Source organism: Protopterus annectens, chromosome 1.part2 (genome assembly GCF_019279795.1).
Source record: "Protopterus annectens isolate FY-2018-M chromosome 1.part2, PAN1.0, whole genome shotgun sequence".
In the NCBI taxonomy this organism is placed as follows: domain Eukaryota; kingdom Metazoa; phylum Chordata; order Ceratodontiformes; family Protopteridae; genus Protopterus; species Protopterus annectens.
The window spans coordinates 426,458,153-426,480,275 of record NC_056727.1 but is presented as its reverse complement, the minus strand read 5'-3'; the positions used below and the strand labels follow the sequence as shown (position 1 = coordinate 426,480,275).

At 41.3% G+C, this 22,123-nt stretch overlaps 1 protein-coding gene across 1 annotated transcript in view; it reads left to right on the top strand.

Moving 5' to 3' along the window:
* LOC122789392 (BTB/POZ domain-containing protein 3) overlaps positions 1-22,123 on the top strand; it is a 175,284-nt gene that overhangs the window by 60,337 nt on the left and 92,824 nt on the right. The window contains exon 5 of the mRNA XM_044056814.1: positions 7,354-7,364. Coding sequence (XP_043912749.1) covers positions 7,354-7,364 — 11 coding nt within the window. The remainder of the gene's footprint in view (positions 1-7,353; positions 7,365-22,123) is intronic.

Below are 22,123 nucleotides of genomic sequence, written 5' to 3'. Positions count from 1 at the left end.
ATACAACGGCCCAGATGACTTGTCTCACGCCAGACAAGCAACAACAGCTGACTCAATACTTCAAAATAATGGCAACAAAGACCCAAGGCCTTGAGATTCATGGCATCTTGTATACTACTAATTCCATTTGCAAAACTGCATATGAGGAAATTACAATGGTACCTGAAAAGCATATGGACTCAGCACAGCCACAGCTTGGAAAAATGATACCACTCTTTCCCTGCCTTCAACAGGAGTTTCTATGGTGGGCACAGGCATGTCACCTCAACAAGGGTCAGCCTTTCACCTTGCCCACAGCCAGGCAAACTATGACAACAGATGCATCGGACTATGCCTGGGGAGCACACATGGCAGGGCAATGCATTCAGGGCAAATGGACTACAGATCAAAGGCATCTGCATATCAATCAAAAAGAAATGCTAGCAGTACAGAATGCCCTAACAGCTTTCAAGGACCTGTTACACCCAGGACAACTAATAATAAAGACCACAGTAATGTGGTACATAAGCAAGGGGGCACACATTCCTACCCTCTATGCAGGCAAGCAATGACCTTGTGGAACACAGCACTGTCTTACCAAGTCCAGCTACAAGCACAATTCCTGCCAGGAAAGAAAACCACATTGGCAGACGACCTAAGCAGAAACATCATGGATCCCCACGAGTGGAAACTAGATCCACAAGTATTTGCAATGATAATTCAAAAATGGGGACGCCCAGACATAGATTTGCCAACCCCCAAAACTACCAACTTCAAAAAATTTGCACAAGGACATTCCACCCACAAGCTTGGAAAGTGGACGCCCTCTCATTCAGTTGGAAAACATTAACAGTGTACGCCTTTCCTCCACTGCCTCTTCTAGCAAAGGTACTGCTGAAAGTCAGATTAGAGAGGCCACAAATGATACTCCTTGCACCAGACTGGCCACGCCAGCACTGGTATCCAATTCTAAGGAACATGGCCCACCATGGATTTTACCACAAATTCCTCACCTGCTCACCCAGCGAGACAATCAGATTCTACACAGCCAGCTCAAGACTTTAAACCTGGCTGCATGGCAAATTACCTAAACAACCAGCCAACACCTCTCTCCAAAGCTGTTATGGATGTCATTCTGGAGGCCAGGAGGCCCAGCACCAGGAAAACCTATTCAGACAAATGGAAAAGATTTTGCGCCTGGAACCAGGCTAAAGGCCAAAATCTCCTTGATCCCAACATTCCTCAGATTCTACAAAGTACTTTCCTTTTCATCTATTAGGATCCACGCCTCAGCAATTTCAGCTCATTACGACATGGATCCTCCTTTATTTTCACATCCACTCCTAAGACAGTACCTCAGAGGGGCTAAGAACAGAAGACCACCCAGGAGAGCACCAACACCTACTTGGGATCTCAACTTTGTTCTGGAAAAGCTTACACTGCTGCCCTTTGAACCAGCTTTTTCAGCTGATTTAAAATTTCTATCATGGAAAACTGCCCTGCTACTAGCAATAACTTCAGCTAGAAGAGTCTCAGAGCTACAGGCACTAATGGCAGTGGAGCCTTTCCTCATTTTTCATCAAGACAGAGTCTCTCTATGAACGAACCCTTCCTTTATGCCAAAGGTGGCATCCAGTGTGGCCCTAAACCAAACCATTCATTTGCCCACCTTTTTCCCAAATCCCCAGAACAAAGGAGAAAGACTCCTGCACTTTTTGGACATTCACAGGCAGTTACGTTACTACTTGGATAAAACTAAGGCTTTCAGAAAATCTGACCAGCTCTTTGTAGCCTATGCTGCAGGATCACAAGGAAAAGCCATCTCAAAACAGACCATTTCAAAATGGATAGGACATTGCATACGTTTCTGCTACACGCATCATGGGAAACCGGTACCTGCTAACATTAGGTCCCACTCCACCAGGGCTACAGCTACATCAGCAGCCTTTCTCAGGGGGGGTGCCAACCAAGGATATTCTGGAAGCTGCAACTTGGAGTTCAGTGCACACCTTCACCAAACACCGTCACTTACCTCTATATTCTAAGACTAGAGCTGGTTTTGCCACTGCAGTTTTGCAGGGCCTACTAGCTTCTTCTAACCCTGTTTAACTCCACCACCCATCCTTAGCTTTGGGATTCAACCCAAGTGTGATGACTGCAGCAGGGTAACACGATGAACATAGTACAGTTTTGTACCTACCATAAATGTAGATGTTCGAGTGTTCATCCTGCTGCAGTCCAGGTTACCCTCCCTCCATCCCCTCTGAACTGGCTGGACTTACCATTCCATCCTATACAACCTCTTTGGTGTATTTGCTTGTGCCTGAAGGTATTGTTTTATTTTTATATGTACATTTTTATATAGCAATATATATATTTTGCCTACCTATTGGGGGCACCTGACATCTGGAGCAAGAAGAAAATGTCGTTGGATGCCTCTTATATACCCCTGGCGCACTGACGTTGGGGAAGAAGCGACAGCAACTGACGCCGGACCAAGACTTTGGAACTCAGGCCGACTGCGGGACCGCCTGACGGCAGGATAACCCAAGTGTGATGACTGCAGCAGGTGAGCACTCGAACATCTGCATTTATGGTAGGTACAAAACTGTACTTTTCTTGGTCTGTATACTGTTTTTCACAAATCTGTTGTATTAATGACCACAGATTTTTATTAGTTTCTGATCTTTTTTTTTTTTTTTTTTTTTTTTTTTGCGGAAGCATTTTTCTTCTAATTTCTCTCTTTCTATTTGTATATCTTGTGTCTAGAAGTTCTGGGCCTTTTGCATAATAGTAACGATACATAATTTCTTTCTTATCCTCAATAGTCCACTCTGTCATAGTCCACTCTCTCTCAGTTTTTGTGGACTGCTACTTCCTTCTACAGCGGGGGGGGGGGGGCATTATCCTCAATAGTCCACTCTGTCATAGTCCACTCTCTCAGTTTTTGTGGACTGCTACTTCCTTCTACAGCGGGGGGGGGGGGCATCCTCCCCCTGGGTCTGGCCTGGCCTGGCCCCATTGTAGCAATGTTTCTGTATTTTGAAGATTTTACACTGTCATTTTTTTCCAGTCCTGGAACCAGTGCGCCTACCAGGATTGGGCACATTTTTATCCTGGGTGTTGTGCACCTACTTCTGTCGATGATATGTTCTATATAAATACAATCTCTATATCACTGTCGTCTTGGTGAGATTTTGTGAAAAACAGGGTCCACCTTGTGCAGGTACTCACCAAGACTTTGAATTCAGTTTCAGCAATACTGCTCTCCTTTGCTTGCTGACTTATCTCTCTATTCGGAGGGATGGGTAAAGATGATGTCAGAAACGTTTCTGACAAGTGTTTACAGCTTTGAAAGCTGGCAAAAGACTTTTTTTTTTTCCTCCCTGTAGTTGGTAGCACGTGAAGCATATAAAGCTCCATGCACTAATCGTGTCAGCATTCATAATCTTAAGTTGTGTTCATAACATGGATGCCAAGATTCACTTCTCAAGTTGAATTTCTTTGTATCCATTTCTTGAATACATGATAAGCAGGTTATGATAGACTATCCAATCATAATCATACTGGATGCTTAACATAGTAAGCGCTCGGATTTATAGACGCTATCCTGTGTGGTATTCTTTCACAACTCTCCACTATCATTTTAGGTTTAAATTAATGAAGTAGTGACCAATGATCTTATGTTTTCTGTTGAAAATGAGAAGAGAAAATATTTTATTATTAAGCAACAGGTGGAAGAAAAATGTCATGTTATTTTTAAAAGGAAGTGTGGCAAAATAGATAGGGATTTGAGGGATTACAGACAGAAAAAAGCATACCCGTACCCTAAGAATGACAAATTTGGTCGAAAAAATAATTTTTTTGATAAATCTGGACCACAACACAGTACTTATTCCTCTTTTTTTCCACCAGGGGGACACAATGCCTGGGACTCTATGGATCATAGAATGATGTACAGTGATTCAGGGATGGGGGAACATCAGGATTCAAACCATACTGAATTCCCTGAACTTAGGAGATCAGATAGGTTAAGGCACAAATCCCCTGTGCGGTATTTTTACAGGGGTCCCCAAACACGAGATAAATAAGAGTGGTAGCCAGGAAGGGGGACTAGCCAACATGTTGGACCAATGGAGTACAGGGAATATTACTGTGGATGGACCATGTCACACCCTACATGACTTTAAAATTTACAATTACAGTAGTGAGGAGATTGACAGGAAACATTTTCTTTTATTTTCAAAAGGTTTTAAATTCATCCCCTCTACAGGGGGTAATTTAGTGGACAGCTTAATAGACTTAAGGATTTTTCTACGGAAAAAGAATTTAGATATGTTTCAGGGGCAACAGGATGGTGGTACTAATAGTGGTATTAGAAGACCTAGTACCTATAATCCCCCTATATACCCCCAGCTAAAAAATTTGGAAAGGGAGGTTGAAGAAGAAATCGGGAATGTTTATAGGGGTGGATGGCATGGTAAATTTAACATGACTAGAGAAGAAAAGGTACTTCTCAAATCCATTCAAGAAAATAGATACTTGAGGGTGATGCAACCCGATAAAGGTTTGAGGGGTGGTCTTCATGGACAGTATTTTGTATTCCAGTAAGATGATGGATATGCTTAATGATGCCAATAGGTATGTTAGGGTATCCAAGAATGAGATTAACTTGGCATACCGTAAGATTGATTTGGTTTTACAGGACATGCTGATTGACAATTTTATAAACCAGGACACTTTTAAGTATCTCAGTGTGGACAGACCCTGTATCCCTGCTATTTTCGGGATACCCAAGGTACATAAAAGTGTGGAGGATCCCCCCCTGAGACCCATTGTGGCAGCCAATGGCTCTAAAACCCATCCGTTGGCCAAATTTTTGGATATAAAATTAAAAGACATTTGGGTTAGGGCCAATGGTATACTGAAGGACTCCTGGGAATTTTTCAGAAGCATTAATAGTAACGTGTTCAGATTCCTTAATATTTGTAACCCTTGATATTCAGGATTTATTTAATGTGATTCCACATTCTACAGGGTCAGAATGGTTCCAGGATGCCATTCACCAACATGGAAAACTTGACCACAATACTTTTCTGGTTTATACAGAGTTGATGGATTTGGTATTGAAACACAACTTTATATTTTTTGAGGGTGAGTTGTTTAAACAGATCCAGGGAGTGGCCATGGGGGCAAGTTGTGCCCCTACTTATGCCAACATTGTGCTCATGCTTTGGGAAGAGAAGTTTGTGTTCCAGTCTGAATATGCACAATATTGGGTATATTACAAACGTTACCTGGATGATATTTGCATTTTTTTGGAAAAGTAGTATGGAAAAGTTAACAGAATTCATAGACTATCTAAACCATACCACTAATTTTCTGAAATTTACTTCCCATATTACACATGACTATATAAACTTTCTGGACGTCACTATTAAAAAAGACGTCCTAGGGCAGCAGTTTACATCTAATGTATATAGAAAGGAAACCTTTTCTAACTCGTACCTATATTTCACCAGTTCCCATCCATTTAAACAGAAGAGAAGTATTATCAAGGGACAATTTGTCCGTAGTTGTAGGATGACCTCTTTGGACTCGACTTCAAAGATGAATGTCAGAGAGTCAAAGAAATGTTTATATCTAGGAGAAGTATCCTAACTCTTTAATTGATGAGGTTTTGGAGGAAGTAAAGAATGGGAGAAAGGATAGGTTTGCCCCTATTTTGGGAACAGGAGATACCAGTGTGGTAGTACCAATAAATGTGCAGAGTACCACACAACTACCCGGGGTGACGTTACCAGGGATGAAATAAAGAAACCTTGGGGGTAACTATGTGATGTTTTATAATCAGAATACCTCTAGGGTTAAAAACATTATTACTCAACACTGGAGCAGGTTTAAGTGTTATTCAGAGTTGGATGTTTTGTTTACCAACACCCTAGGATTTACATATAAAAAAGGCAGGAACCTCAAGGATTTGCTGGAGTATAATGGTTCTATTGTTTCATGCAAGAAATTGGGAACCTACAAATGTGGGGCATGTTCCCAATGCCCATATATACTTAGACAGGATTCTGTATACATCCTGTCAAGAGACCATCAGATTCAGAGTAGTAGTTTTTCCAACTGTAATAGTGAAGGCTTGATTTATTTGGCCCTATGTAAAACCTGTGGTGCATTTTACATTGGAAAAACCACTCGTAAACTCAAAAGGAGGATTTATGAGCATTTATATGCTATTAGAGTCGAAGATATTAAAAATGCCTTGTTTAAGCATACACTGACATGTCCCCAAGCAAAATGGGGCTTCTTTGTTGTAGAGAAGGTGCAATGTGATGTGAGGGGGGGCCCGTGGGAAAATAGGATAGAGGTGAGAGAAATATTTTGGCAGTTGTTATTGGAAGCCAATAGATTCCCAGGGCTGAATGAATACATATCCATTGCCCCTATTTTAAAAATGAGAGCTGCAAAACTATAAAATAAGTATATATAATGATGTCCTTCATGGATGCATCTGCAGTCATAACAAGTGGGTTGTCCTGTCGTCAGGCAGCCCTGCAGTCAGCCGGATTCCAAAGTCCGGGTCCGGCTTCGGCTGATGTCGCACTCCACCCGACGTCATCTCTGCTGGTCTTCGGGTATAAAAGCATCAGCCGACGCCATTTTCCTCAGTCTTTCTTGCCGCGTGGCGCCCGAAGCAGAAGCTGTTCGCAAGTGCCGGTCGGTCGGATCCAGAGATTACTTCTGCCGAATACTACTTCGAAGACTTCTAAAGCTAAGTACCCCGTTGGGGACACTTTCTTGCCTCAGCCGATGTCAGAAAAAGTTAACAATTGTTTAACCTGTGGAAACAAATACCTCATAAAGATTTCCACTCTTACTGGCTGCCTTGTTTAGGCCCAGCCCACGACGTAGCAGCCTGTTCGCCTGTGCCTCTTTCAACCGACGAACGCTTAGGCGTCGGTCGGAGTTGCAGAACAGTTTTTGGTACTGATTTTGCGTACATTATGCCGTCGGATCCTCCGACTACCCCAAAAAAGCAAAGATAAAGACAGACACTTTCGCGGTCCGCGGTTTCGCCGAAACCACGGCAAAGCAAACCGCGAGTGTCTCGGTTTCGCCGAAACCGAGAAAACTGCTCAAAGTACAGCTGAACCTATTCTTACAACTGAGGCCCCTGTTACAATTCTTGAATCGACCTCAGAAATTTTACCCACTACGGTGGTTGACTTATCAGACACCATCCCTTGGATGTCTCTACCCCAGCACGTGGTGCTGCTAGGCCTCCAGCAGCCATGTCCATTAAGGCCTTCGCCAGGGCTAAAGCAGCCAAGACTACTAAATCAGTGCCTGTTAAACCCCCTCATCCAGGCCCTCTTCTAGTTCTCAAATGCTTTCTTTGGCAGAAGATTTAATTTCTTTAATTAGAGGATCTCAATCTCACCCAGACAGGGCCTCTCAGCCCCAGAGAAGAGACCTAGGGCAGAGCCCCCTGAGCCAGTGTCTTCTGATGATTCTGCTGATGAATCAGACATAACTGACCAGCCTGAGGCTCCCTTTTCCAATTTTGAAGATTCTGATGCTGAAGAATCCATTCCAGCTGCTTCCCCACCAGAAGAATTCTCCTTTGGAGAAACCTTGCATGCCATGCGAGAACAGTTCCAATGGCAGCAACAGGATTTTTCAGACTCCAGAAAAGACTTAGGACCTTTCTGCACCTCCCACAGCACAGGCCCTTAGCTATACCTCCTGTTCTCTCTGTGGTGGATGATGCTTTCAATGATGTTTGCTCCGCTCCAGATTCTTTACCCCAGCCCCTGCCAAACCAGACAGATTTTACAGGGTGCCAGATACTCATCACCACCTTTACAAGGCCCTCTTGCAGACCCAGAAACTATATCCCAGGGTCCCAAGGCAGTAGCCGCACCACAGCTAAAACCCTATTCCTTCTGAAAGGAAGCAAGGTCACTAGACAGATGGCGTACAAAGGTCTACACTTCAGCTACTCTCTCAGCTAGAGCTTTAAACTGTCAGTTTCACATGATACAATACCAAGAGTTTATGCTTGATCAGTTAACTAAAAAGCTAACTACTGATGAATCTCTTGATAAGAAATATGTATTAGAGATGGTAAATAACATACAACAGGTTAGCAACCATTCCTTAAAATGTGGCTATGATGCACTGGAGGCTTCATTTAGATCAGCTATGACAGGCACAGTGATAAGAAGACATGCATGGCTAAAGGAACAAGCTTTACCGGATCATGTTAAAGCTAAGTTGCTAGATGCTCCTATGGACAAGACAAGTTTGTTTGGTACACCTGCCCAGCAGGTTATGAAGAAAATGGAAGAAAAGGCAAAATCTGTTCAAACTGTTAAAGATTTCCTGCAGGTTCAACCCCAAGGTTTAGCAGGAACTGGCCTGCCAAAAATTGGTCCTTTCCTGACTCATAAAATTTCAAAGGGGCAGGAATAGGCGTTCAGAGGCAGAAACCAATCCAGAGGAGGTGCCTACAGAGGGCGACAGTGGCAAGGTAACAACAGAGGCACAGACACAGCCACTGCCACTACATCAGCACAACCACAGTGACTTAATCCTAAATCCGCCTACCAGGGAACAAATAGCAGCTCCTCTAGGCGGAAAGTTAACCTTATTTTCAAAGAACTGGCACTACATAACAAAAGACAAGTGGATTTTACAAACCATAGATCAAGGTTACGGTTTCACTTCCACACTTTACCAGTCAAAAGAGGAATGCCAAATCTACCTCCAAATCAAAAACAGAGGCTCTCGCCAGATAATGGAGTTAGCAAACATGAGAGCTGTGGAAAGAGTGCCAACAGCAGAACAAGGAAAGGGTTCTACTCCAGACTATTCCTAGTTCCAAGAAAGGAAAAAAAGTTGGAGACCAATTCTCGACCTGTCCACCTTAAATACATACATCATTGTCCCAAAATTCAAAATGCTGACCCTACAGCAACTTCTTCCCATGCTGGGCAAGGAGTCTTGGCTGGTAACTCTAGATCTCAAGGAGGCATACCTGCACGTCCCAATTGACCAATCTGCAGAAGATACCTCAGATTTCTTGCAGGATCAGAGCACTATCAATTCTCAGCATTGCCCTTTGGCTTATCTACTGCCCAGAGTATTCACAAAATGCCTGGCATCAGTAATAAGCCCATTGCAGACTACAGGAATTCAAATTTACCCATACCTGGACGACTGCCTGCTACAAGGGGACAACAAAAGCAAGCTGACAACAGATTTACAAAGGGTCATTTACTTGCTACAAGGACTGGGATACACAGTCAATTTACAAAAGTCAAGGCTGATACCATCCCAAACAAGGACATTCTTGGGCGGAATTGGACACAGTACAACAAATGGCATTCCTGACTACAGAAAAACAAAAGAACTTCCTCTTTACTTCTTGGCACTAACAAAACTGAACAAGTTAACAGCAAGAAAATTTCTACAGGCCTTGGGCTTCATGGCATCATGCATAATCTTGGTCCCATTTGCCAGACTACATATGAGGAAACTACAGTGGTACCTAAAGAATTTATGGTCCCAACACAGACACAGTCTAGAAACAGAAATCCCACTAATTCCATGCTTAAAACAGGAGTTCCTATGGTGGGCTCAGGCATGCCAGTCAAACCCAGGCCTGCCCTTCCGCAGATGTCAACCAAGCCAGACCATCACAACAGACGCTTCCAGACCTAGGATGGGGGCCCACATGCTGGACAAATGCGTGCAAGGATTGTGGACACAGGATCAAATTCACCTGCACATCAATCTAAAAGAAATGCTGGCAGTAAAACTGGCAATCCAAAGTTCAAACCATTCCTCAAAGAGGGCCAGTTGATGATAAGGACAGACAACACCACAGTCATGTGGTACATCAACAAACAGGGAGGCACTCATTCATACCCCTATGCAGAATGACCTTGGAGCTGTGGACCCTGGCAGTCAGCTGCAACATTCAGTTACAGGCAATATTTGTACCGGGGAAAGACAATACTCTAGCAGACATACTAAGCAGAACCACTTGGATGCCCACGAATGGAAGCTGCACCCGGACATCTTCAAGACCATCTCAAAGAAATGGGGAATGCCACAGATAGACCTATTCGCATCACCTCTCAATCACCAGCTCAAAAATTCTGCACAAGGACATTCCACCCACTAGCATGGAAAGTGGACTCACTCTCCTTCAACTGGAAAGGCCTAACAGCATATGCATTCCCTCCTCTTCCTCTGATACACAAGGTACTACTAAAAATCAAGGAAGAGCGTCCAAGGATAATCCTGATAGCCCCAAACTGGCCAAGACAACACTGGTACCCACTACTGAAGAGCATGTCTCGAACAACATGTGGCCAATACCCTGATGCCTTTGATGTTAACTCAGAACAACTACAGCATCATACATCCAAACCTAAAAGCGCTCCAACTGACTGCATGGAACATCACATAGCAGCAGCTAATCCAGAACTTTCCCAAAGAGTTAAAGACATTATTCTTGAAACGCAGACCTTCAACAAGAAAGAACTATGCTGGAAAATGGAAAAGGTTTGTCATTTGGAGTGAAAGAGGAAAAAGATGTGTCAAACATACATATGCCTAACATTCTGGAGTATCTGGCGGAACTTCTTCATTCAGGCCTGTCCTACTCCTCCATCAAGATACATGCATCAGCTATTTCAGCAGAATACAGCTTTGATCCTCCTGTTTTCTCGCACCCTTTGCTCAGGCAGTTCCTCAGAGGAATCAAGAATGTAAAACCTCCCAGGAAACCACCATTACCAGCTTGGGACTTAAACTTTGTGCTAGAAAAGTTGACACTAGCACCCTTTGAACCAGCAGCAACAGCAGACCTACAACACCTGTCATGGAAAACTGCTTTCCTACTGGCAATTACTTCAGAAAGGAGGGTTTCAGAACTACAGGCCTTAATGGCAGTGCAACCCTTCCTAATCTTCCACCAAGATAGTGTCCTTGAGGACTAATCCTACATTTATGCCTAAGGTGGTATCCAGAGTATCTTTAAACCAGGCAATCCACCTACCTTCCTTCTTTCCCAACCCACAAAACAGAGGGAAAGAATACTGCATACCTTGGATGTACATAGACAGCTACGCTACTACTTGGACAGAACAAAAATAGCAGAAAGACTGACCAACTTTTGTAGCCTATGCAACAGGAAGGGAAGGAAAAGCTATTTCCAAACAGACAATCTCCAAATGGATAGGAAATTGCATACGATACTGTTACTCCTTCCATGGAAAACCAATTCCACAGAACATAAGACCTCATTCTACAAGGGCAACAGCCACTACCACAGCCTTCTTACGAGGAGTGGCAACCAAAGACATTATTGAGGCGGCTACTTGGACCTCCGTGCATACATTTGCCAAGCATTATAATTTGCCTCTTTATTCCAGATCCCGAGCAGGGTTTGCCACTGCTGTACTGCAAGGGATCTTAAACACACCATAATCTACCTTTATCCTCCTCCCCTAGTTGGCTATGGTATTCTACCCACTTGTTATGACTGCAGATGCATCCATGAAGGACATAGTACAGTTTTGTACCTACCATAAATGTAGATGTCCGAACTGGATAGCATCTGCAGTCAGATTACCCTCCTCCTTCCTCTGTGGTACTCCTAGGGTGTTTACCTCCTAATAGCCTCCTATAGCTGTTGGGGAGTCTTTATGGTGTATTTGTTTGTATATATGTACATATATGCTTATTGTTGTGTTTACCTCTATCTATTTGGAAACATTGGCATCTATCCAAATTTTACCCTGCAAGAGGGCTACTGGCATCTGGGGCAAGAAACACTGAGGAAAATGGCGCCGGCTGATGCATTTATATGCTAAGACCAGCAGAGATGACGCCTTGGTGGAGTGCACTGACATGTCCCCAAGCAAAATGGGACTTTGTTGTAGAGAAGGCTGCCGATGTGAGGGCTGCCGGGAAAATAGGACAAGAAATATTTGCACTTGTTATGACTGCAGATGCTATACATATCCATTGCCCTACATTTATGGTAGGTACAAAACTGTATATATAATGTTTTGCAAGTTCTTTTTGTTGGTTTTTGATTCAAGTTTATTTATCTGTCCAACACATTGTGATGGTTTTAGTATTTATATATTTATTTTAAAGTTCTTTTAAAAAATGTGCATGTTTTTATCTACTTTCATCTGTATTTGTGGAAAAGGTTGTCATGAATATTTTAGTTACAGGATTTAATTGGTGTCAATTAAACAATTGTTTTAACTACTAATTAGATTGGGAGGGGTATATAAGCAGGCACAGTCTTCATTCTTTCATTTTACATCTGAGGAAGTCTGGTGGACGAAAACGCTTTGTATTGTGTGGCGTTTGTGATTTAAACCTGCTGCTGCTTACACCTACAGGCTCGTGTTTTATTATTACCTTCTGCCTCTTTCGGTGCCTGTTGTGGTTTTATGTGGTTTTATCATTTTAGGTTTGTCAGAGCAGCATTTTCTTTGGGAATTCCAAATTGAGATACTGCAATTTTGTGGGCATCCTACCATCAAAATAGGATTGAGAAAGGCTGTTAATACCTCTTACTGTTTTCAAAAGGAGCCCTTCATTTTTGACCCAGATTTGTATAAATGCTTCTTTAAATGTTTTGCACTGTTGGATTAAAATGTTAAATTTAATCTTTCAAAGAACTGAAGATGTCTTGAGGAGCTGTTGCCTTTGTATTAGCAATAAGTGCCAGAATTATAAAGTAATGTTAATGGTGCTGGAAAGAAGAGAGAAAAAAAACAGGCCCAAGGAAGGACTGTTAGCTGATAAGTAAGATGCTCATATGTTGTAAAATGCTCATATGTTGTACAATGCTCATATGTTGTACTGTTGTAAAGTCTCTAGCGAATACTCGTTTGCCTCTCTCTGTGAGGCTATGAAAGCAGCTTGTTATACATTAGTTTGTTCATTGTTCCCACTGATCTTGTGCTGATTTTCCTTTGCAGCCTGGCTCACCATTGTGTAATGGTGCAAGAATTTGACAAGTTTTTCATGAAATCTGTGCTCTGCAGTAGTTTAGAGCATTATTGTAGAGTAAACTAGTTGCAGCAGTTCTTACTTAAAAGAATTTTGAGTACAGCAGTTGTTAATCAGCAGCTTTCATTATGAAAGGAAAAGTCCTGCCAGAACAGCACTAGAGCTAGTTAACATTCTTTGGCTTACACAAAATCTTGTAATTGAACCACAGCTAAGCTGTTGAAAGAGACTGGAAACACAAGCTTGAAAACTACAGCATCTAAAAAGCATTCTGTGTCAGCCCCCTTAGGATTTTCTCTCTTGTTGTGAAATCCTAATTACAATATTTTCTCAAATCAGTTTAAGACTTAAACTCCCACTCTTATGTCTCATCTCTTGGTAGTGTAGGCTACATTATCATAATCTGTTGTAAGAATGCATTTAATTTAATTCATTAATGTACTTCAGTACATAAAAGAGAATATTTATTTTCTAGTTGCAGAACAGTTTTTATTGAACTGAATAAAATTCAAGAAGTACTGTTAATAAATGTTGGAAGGTACACCATTTGGCTGTAGTAAGCAGGATTATTTTGACAGCACTTGAGTGAAAACATAAACATTTAGTGTCTTAATATGAAAGTTATTTGGCCAAGACGTTTCTCCTATTTACTTATTGTGTTATTAGTATTTGCCTCTTTGTGGTCTTTAGTAGCCTGTCATCTACCCCGTTTCTTAATATTCCTCTCCATGGATGTGCAGCCATGATTAGAGCACAGTATAGTACAAATTGCACTGGAGTTGACCACTGCACAGCCAAACACATCAGCAGTCTATTTGGTTCAAAGGTAATTACTAGGCAGTCTGTCTGCAGACCATTTCAAGCTTAGCCAAATTTAGTGAGCTTTTCTTTAAAACTGAAGGTATTTTCCCTGTAAATAGGTCTGTCTTTAGAGGCATCTCAAAAGCACACTTTCTTCGGTTATTTGACAAATTAAATAAATTGTGCTGTAGTCCTCTTCTGAAGGATCTTATTGCTAAAGCTGCTTCCTATGTCTCTTGACTTGTACTCCCACTTAAACAGTTGTATTGATAAAGTAGTCCCTATAAGAAGATGTTTAAAAGCAAGCCCCTGTGTTGGAATACCTGTGTAAATAAATTATATAACCAAGACAAAACACTGTTTAATGCTTTAGGTCTCATTCTACCCACATTAAGAGCACGCTTAAGCAAACAAAAAGCTTACGGGAACCATTAGGAAGCTTAAAGCAGAGTATGAACTTAAAATGCCCACTAAAACCAAAAATAACTGCAAGTCTTTTAAGGCAGGAAGTTAAGAACTAACGCCCAACAATGTTCGAGCCACTCCACAATAATACTACACTCTCTGACCCAAAAAAAAAATAGTGAATATCTTCGCTACCAAATTTAGTGCGAATAGTAATTAAAGGGGTTGCTAGGATTGTGGAGCCTGTGGGATAGCTATAACTGTGGGTGGAGTAAAATTTGCACAAAATTTGTTAGCTAGGATATTCATCATTTCCTAGCTAACATTTGTATAATATAATTATTGTATATGTCAGAAGACTATTGATGATTATAAGAAGCTACGATGAAGTTCCACTGTCCCTTTTACAAAGAATTGCTTACTAATCTGTGTATATGCGTACACATAAGGTATGTAGCTATAGCTACTAATTTAATACAAAAAGGGATCCCTTTAGAAACCCGAAATCCCACTTAGCTGAAATCCAAAGACCGAGACAAAAAACCTGACGTCCAGGAAAACCGTCCGCCTGGAACACCGACAAAACCCGAAAGGTAACCAACCAATTGCCCAACCCGCAAACACACTAACACCAAAGCACACAAACACCCACCCCTCTAACCAAACATACCAACTCCTAGATGGCACTACCACAGAGGTAAGGGGCAAAGGTCAGCATGCTGGCCAAGTGCTTACTTTACCATTGGTGATTTGTCATTGTTCCAGACAATCGGTCTTCCTGGACGTTGGGATTTTCAGCTCTGTCTTTTGGATTTCGGGTAAGTGGGATTTTGGGTTTCTAAAGGGGATCCACAGGCCAGGCTGTTTAGAAACCTGCTCTGTCATAAAGGGGTGGTTTTAAATGTTGCTTGTCTGCATTCCTGATATTAATATGGTTCAGTTTTCTACTGGTAAGATTGTGGACAAAGGATGTCATCTGCACTGTGTTTATTGAACTGTGCAGTGTATTTATGAATAGCACAGGGCTTTAGTTGAGTTGAATTATTAAAAGCCAAGCAAAGCCTCTGTTTTGCTGCAAGAGATATGATATTCCCACTTTTCTATACTGCATGTCAATTTCACTTGTGTTCTTAATGCTACGTACTTCTAGGTTCAAGGTCCTCATACATCTGATCACAAATTTAGGAGGAGATTGAGAGCTGAAGGGTTTTAAAAGCTGATGAGTCTATGCTACTTGATAAACATAGTTGGTTTCCAGTTAATAACCCAGTTAATAGTTCTCATTGTTTTAATGACAGTATGTTGTTACATATGATCCAATACTCCATACCTAGATGCAGATAAATCTTGTTGACTTTAGTCCACCCAACTTGAACTGTTTTATTTGCGATTATCTGTGTCAAGTTTTTTGAGAAAAAAGGTATGCTATTTGCAAATGAGTACTTTCCTATAGACTTTCCTATGTCCTTCTTAGACAAACAGACTTAATGTCTTAACAGGTGAATGTAAATGATTGATGGAACAAGCTGAATGGTCATGGTCTGTAGCGATATCATTACATTTCTAATATTTAAAGTGAAATCATAGCACTTTAGCTTTGCCTTAATTCTGCAGGCAAGCATTAACAGATATGACCCACCACACACACTGGGGTACTGGTAATATTTTTGCATTAATTACAAAAACTACAATACATGCTGTTGAACGGTGTTATTTTAATACTTACATGATGGATAGCCCAACTGTTGTTTGACTGCTGTCTAGTGTTAGTAGCAAGAGATTGATCATATATTATTTATATTGCCTTAATTTTTATATTTTTTTAAATAATGACACGCACACAACTGAGAAGGCTCAAATGAAAAGCATAGCTTGAATTATTACTGAAATACTGTTAAGTTGTTTACAAAGTGTTATAAAATTAATATTTACTATGTTTATTATGACTTAAAATTCAGTTTAAGACCCAGAATCTAACAAACACTTCCACCGTGTTACTTGTTTGTGGTGAACAGTTTGCCATTTACATTTCTTTGGTAACACTTAAAGCTCTAGAGATGAGGACAGCTTGATTTTTTGTCAGAAAGCTCCTTAAGCAATCATTGGAAGTTTAGACTACAAGCCTTCAATGTTCCACTGGAGTGTATGGTTTAAAAAGATGTCCAGTTCTACTTGGCATGAAGCAGAATTCTGAGACAAAAATAAAGACAATTGAAAAGTGTGATTCTGATAGATTTCCCAAAGTCGTTTTATAAACACTACCAGAAGTGGCTTTACAGATCTACCAGAAAAGTGGGAGAAGTCCTAGACTACTGAGTACTGTGTTCAGAAGCAAAAGTTAATTTACATCATAGACTGCATGGACAGTACATTTTATACTAGTACTCAGAAATGAGGATCTGTATTAAATGTGTACTGTACTGCTAACGCTTCATTTTATCAGAAATCACAAGAGAGATGCATGCTTATTTAACCAGTTCTGTATGCCTCAGGGGAAAACACTTGAATCAACCTATCCTGACAGAGTTCATTTAAGTATATGTGCATTTAAACCGGAGTTGTTCATCTCAGTTAATTCACTAGGAATAGCGTAATCCTTGTCAGTGTAGTTTTACTCCAGAGGCTGTTCCATGCGTCAGGAAGTAGGATCTTGTCATGGATGAACAGGTTTTGGATGGGAAGAACCTCAAGGATAGTGTGCAAGAATTCCCTTAATCACATTGAGTACCTGGTCTAAAACAATTAAAGGACACAGCTTTATGGTGACAGACGTCAGTGAGAAGCAGGAGTCTAAAGTTTTGTAAACTGTTGGTTGGCTAGAGCAGCTGTTGCAAACAGGACCCAGATGAGCGAAGATGCACTACAGTCATGCATTCTTAACATTGAAGTCACATCACTCAGAGAATTGGAGCAGTCAGTGTCCTACAGATTATTGGTTTGCCTGAGCTGATCTTGTACTGTTTATTAGAAGGCATTTGGCAGTGAGCATCGACACTGTAGCTTACCTGTCACAGAGCAAACTCATTATGTGTTAGCAAAGATAAAATCCAGCAAACATTTGACACTTTTTTTTTTTTCCCTTCAGTTTTTGGGTTACAGCGATTGTGAAATGATAAATATTTGAGTATGATGTCAAAATAGCCCTGTGTAGTGCAAATCGTTTTCTTTTATTTTTATTTTTTTCTAAATGGTAGACTATGGTACGGCCGTAAAGCTCAGACCTGGGAGTTGCATTGCAGCTACTCTAGTCATTACTTGGAGAAGCTTGAGCTTCCTTGGTAAGATAATTTTGTTTCTGGAAAGTTTAGTGACCACAAAGAACATCTGCTGCAAGACTGGACTGTCACCAGCCAATGGTATTGTGCAGATTCTGTGGAGAGTGATAAGCAAACTGGTTGATGTACTATGGCTACAACTTGCAAATTCTTCCCTAGGCAGGAAGTTTAGATCATAGCAGATAACTAAGCTGGCCAGTCTTTCACCTCCTCCAGTAAGGTCACAACAGAAACTTTTAGTCGAAATGGGCAACAGATTTTTCCTAATAGCTACTTTTTCAGACTCCTCCTCTATCACTAAGTATTTCGTTTCCCTGATTCCACTCCTGCATTGCTAGATGAAACATAGGGTTATATCACAGTTATAGTTTAAAAATAGACAGAGCACATGATGGTAACTTTGGTTTATTTATTTCTCTAAATACTAGTTTATTGTTTGGAATTTTTTTTTTTACTTTTTCTGCGTCAAAGCTGCCTGGATTTCAGTTTCGCTTAGACAAGAACTAGGCCTGCCAAATAAATTCCTCCTCTCACCATTCTGTATTTCTGATCACCCAAGTACTGTATGCTTTCCATTTTAAAGGGGGTAGTATTTTGGAGGTAATGTCCCCAGTGGTGATTGTGCTCATCAGATGTTATATTTTGTTTCGTCAGCGAATGTGCCTGCCAACCTGACTGTTGTAGCGCACATCACATTGCACAGCACAGCTGTGTTCAGATTTGCTGTTACTCTACTGTAGACGCTCCTAAATGTGACTACTGCCAGTGGGTGCCTTACATCAGTTTTTCACTGATCACGAACAACACTTAGTAGTAGTAGTAGTCTGTCCAGCCAATCATGAGATGCTGGTAACTTAAACTTTTCATATTTTGCAGGTCCTCGGCAACCTGTTATGTTTGGTGTGCCAAGTGTTCTGCATGCTACTTTTCCACATTCCGTATTGCATTTATTAATGAAATATTAAATTCTCACTTTGTGCTCTATTTCTAGTCTTTTGGATCACTGTTGTCTTTATTCTTTTTGTTGTTCCAGCTTGTGCACATTGTGTAACCCACTATCAAAATAACAAGTGGTATTGCTACTATTATAATGCTAACATATTTTTCTATTATATATGCTCTTACTTTGCAGGAACTAATCTCTAAGGAACTGTTGCCAATAGATGCCATCTCTCTTTTTTGTATATGGAAATTGTAATTTCCAATGATTCATCTAAAGTCTTCTCTGGTAACATTGAGTGGAAAGGAGCTTTAATTTAGTCAGACCACTTGTGTGTTGTGTTCATTTTAAGTGTTGACTGTTTAGTAGTTAAAGGTTGCATAGGATCAGTGTTCAAGGCATCCGCATGTAGAACAATTCAGTCATATGAAAGTTGTCACAACATATAGTGGTGAAAGCTTAACTTCCCAATAGCCAGTCCCTGAATACAGGCATAAATTCATTCTTTGAGTTGGTGCAGTGAACATTCATGACAGCGGCGCATCCTTCTTTACGATATTAGGAGGGCTGCATGTGTGTCTCCATCGAGATGATATCCTTAGCCAGAGAATACATGCAGAAAATTCACCATTACTCGCCTCTCGTTTCATAGGAACTCTTGCCACAGATTCCCACAATCCAGATAGAATTCAGATGGTGGAAAGACCAAGAATTCAGATGGTGGAAAGACCAAGTACAGAAAAGCATAACAGTAGCATGCTTATCCTCTGAATTCCCAGATCCTGATCAGAGATGCCTCAGACTTCACTTTAGGAGCTCATACAGACCCATTGAAAGGTAAGGGAAGAGAGAGCATAACTGAACAGGAACAGTCACATGAATGTCAAGAAGGAAATGTTGGCATTAGTCTGTGCCCTGCAGGTTTTTCCAATCAGGGAAGACATAAAATACCTTGAATGTGGTAATGGACAGTGCTGTCGTAACTTGATATAAGAGTAACTTTTCCTGCCAACTCTGAAGACTGGCCTTGATGATTTGGGATTTGACTTCAGGGCGTGGGGTCAACCTGCAAGTCTTCTATATCCATTTGAACCAAAACTCCCTGGCAGACCAGCTGAACGTCTTCCAACTTCTTGAATGAAAATTGAGCATGTATGTTTTCAATAAGTTAATTCAGAGGTGTGGAGCCACCAAGGTAAAGCTTGTATGCCTTCCATGTGTACCAGGAGCACAAGAAATTTTGCTCCGAGTATTGAATGGTGAATGTGTGCAGGGACTGCTTTAAACACCTGTACTCCCTCCCCTCCACAAAGAGTAGCTATACAGGCAAAAGAAGGGACAAGATTCATTTTGATAACTTCTTTTTTGAGCAAGGCTTTCTTGGTTTTTCTAGCTGTTGCAAATAAGCAAGGAAGGAGCTCCTGCATCTGTCAAACCCCTTTTATATTACTAACTCAGCAAGGGGGAATGCAATAACCCAAACATGGAGTTTCTGGTTCATAACGTGGATGATCAAGCCTAATTCTTTTATCAGCAGGCTTCCTTAATGAAGTAGTCCATGGCCTTTGGGAGATGAGAAAACCCAACAGCAGTAAGTATTACTTGACAAAATGAAAATATGTTTTGAAGGTTCTCAATACACCAAGTTATTTGACTGATGCATTCATAGCTGAAGTTATACAGCATTTAACAGAACTGTCTGATAAAGGAACCTTCTTTGGTTCACTTTTGGTTGTTGTAGCCTGCCTGTCCATTCTCCTAGTCAGACAGTTCCTGAAAGGTGTCTGCATTTGAGACCACAAGCAAAACCAGTACCCACTCCTTCAGATTTGAGTTTTACTGTACAGAAGTTAACTTTGTTTCCCTTTGAGGCAGCAGACTGCATATCTTCTTGTCGACAGAACTTACCATGTGAAATCCTTTAAACAGTTGACTGGAGTTACCTAGACCAGATGATAGTGGCCTGAATGGCTTTCTCAAGCATAATATACAGGTAAGTAGGGTTCTCCTCTCCCATATGAATGGATCATTTCACTTTAGAACACATGAATGAAATGACATGGCCTTAGCCTTGCTAATGATTACCCTTGCTAGACACAACAAGAGGAAACTGTGTAATGGTACCTGAGAAGTTTATGGGAACAGCAAATCTAACACTTGGAGACCACAATCCCTGTTTATGCTGCATTAAGAAAGTGTTTGTATCAGAGAAGGTATTTCATTCAGGCCGACCACTTCAGGACAGACTGTCACCACCAGTGCTTTAGATCTGACCTGGCTATAACAGTACAGAGAAGTCGAAAGGTACAAGAGAGCAAGTGTGACATGAATCTGAAATGGGTGCTTGCATTTAAACGTGCTCCAGGCATTCAGTACAGTTTGGGATAGAGAAACCCTGAAGTGTGTTACAGGCATCACTGTGGTCATGTGGTACCTGAACAAGTAGAGGGATACCACTTTTATCGACTGTCCAGGCTTAGTGTGCAAACTTGTGATCATCTCTCAACTCTTTCTCTTGCTGACTGTTACCTTCATCCCATCAGGGGACAACTCTGTTGCAGACCAGTTGAGCAGGGCCTAAAGCATATCCATGTTAATGGACACTTCGCTTTGTCTTGTGGGAACAGATGGGAGTGTACTAGACAGAGGCCTCCTTTGTTCTTCAGGCAACAAAGAACTGAAAAACTCTGCTCCAGAGCACCAGATAGGAAAGCATGGGCAGTGGGTTCATTCTCCCTGAACTGGAGAAGACTTGGCCTTTTTTGTTTTCTCTCCCCTTCCCTTGCATCCCAGGCTAATACAGTAAATGAAAGGAGAAGCCATAAGTAATTCTGCTTTCCCCTTTCTGGCCAGGACAGCATTGGCTCTCCCACCTGAGCCAGCTGGATTTGGAAAAGTATGTTCTGCCGCAACAATTGGACCATTTGATGCAGTGGTAAGGGTCCCTTATTCACCCCAGTGTGTCCGCCCTGAAGCTAACTACTTGGATACAAGTCCCCCTCCCTTTTCAGGCATCTGTATTTACAAAAGATATGCTTAAAGTTATGATGGTGGCTAGGAAACCAAGTACCAGAAAATCATATTTGGCTAAAAGGAAATGGTTTTCCATCTGGTGCCAAAGAAAGGGCTTGTACTGTAATGTGTGGATGTGACAACATTCCTGTGATCTCTTCCATTTCTTTTCTTTTTTAATACAGGAATATGCTAACATACTAGTCTGCCAGCTGTCTTAATCGGTTAACCCTTGGATCCCCGCCTTGTCATCCAGGGCACCTGTCAAGCAAGTTCCTATAGGGCATCCTACTTATCAGGCCACCCAGGTGGACCCTGGCTCCAGCTTTGTACCAAACTTTCATGCTGAAAAACTAACCATAACCCCAGCTGTTTCACTTGCTGCAGTTAACTTAACTAGGAGGGATCCATTTATTTTTAAGATGTTTACTTGTTGTTCATAAGGACATAGTCACTTTACAAGTTTAACCCCCTCTTTAACATCTGAAGTAGTTAGTAACTTAGCATTCAGCCAAGCAATTCAGTTACCAGTGTTTCCCCCTTCATTGAAATGGTCAGTGAATCTTGACAATGTTCTTCGGTTGACTACTGTTGCAGCATTGCTAACTAGTGGGAAGTATCCTGCCAGGGATACAGTAAATCTGTCCAGTATACCAAA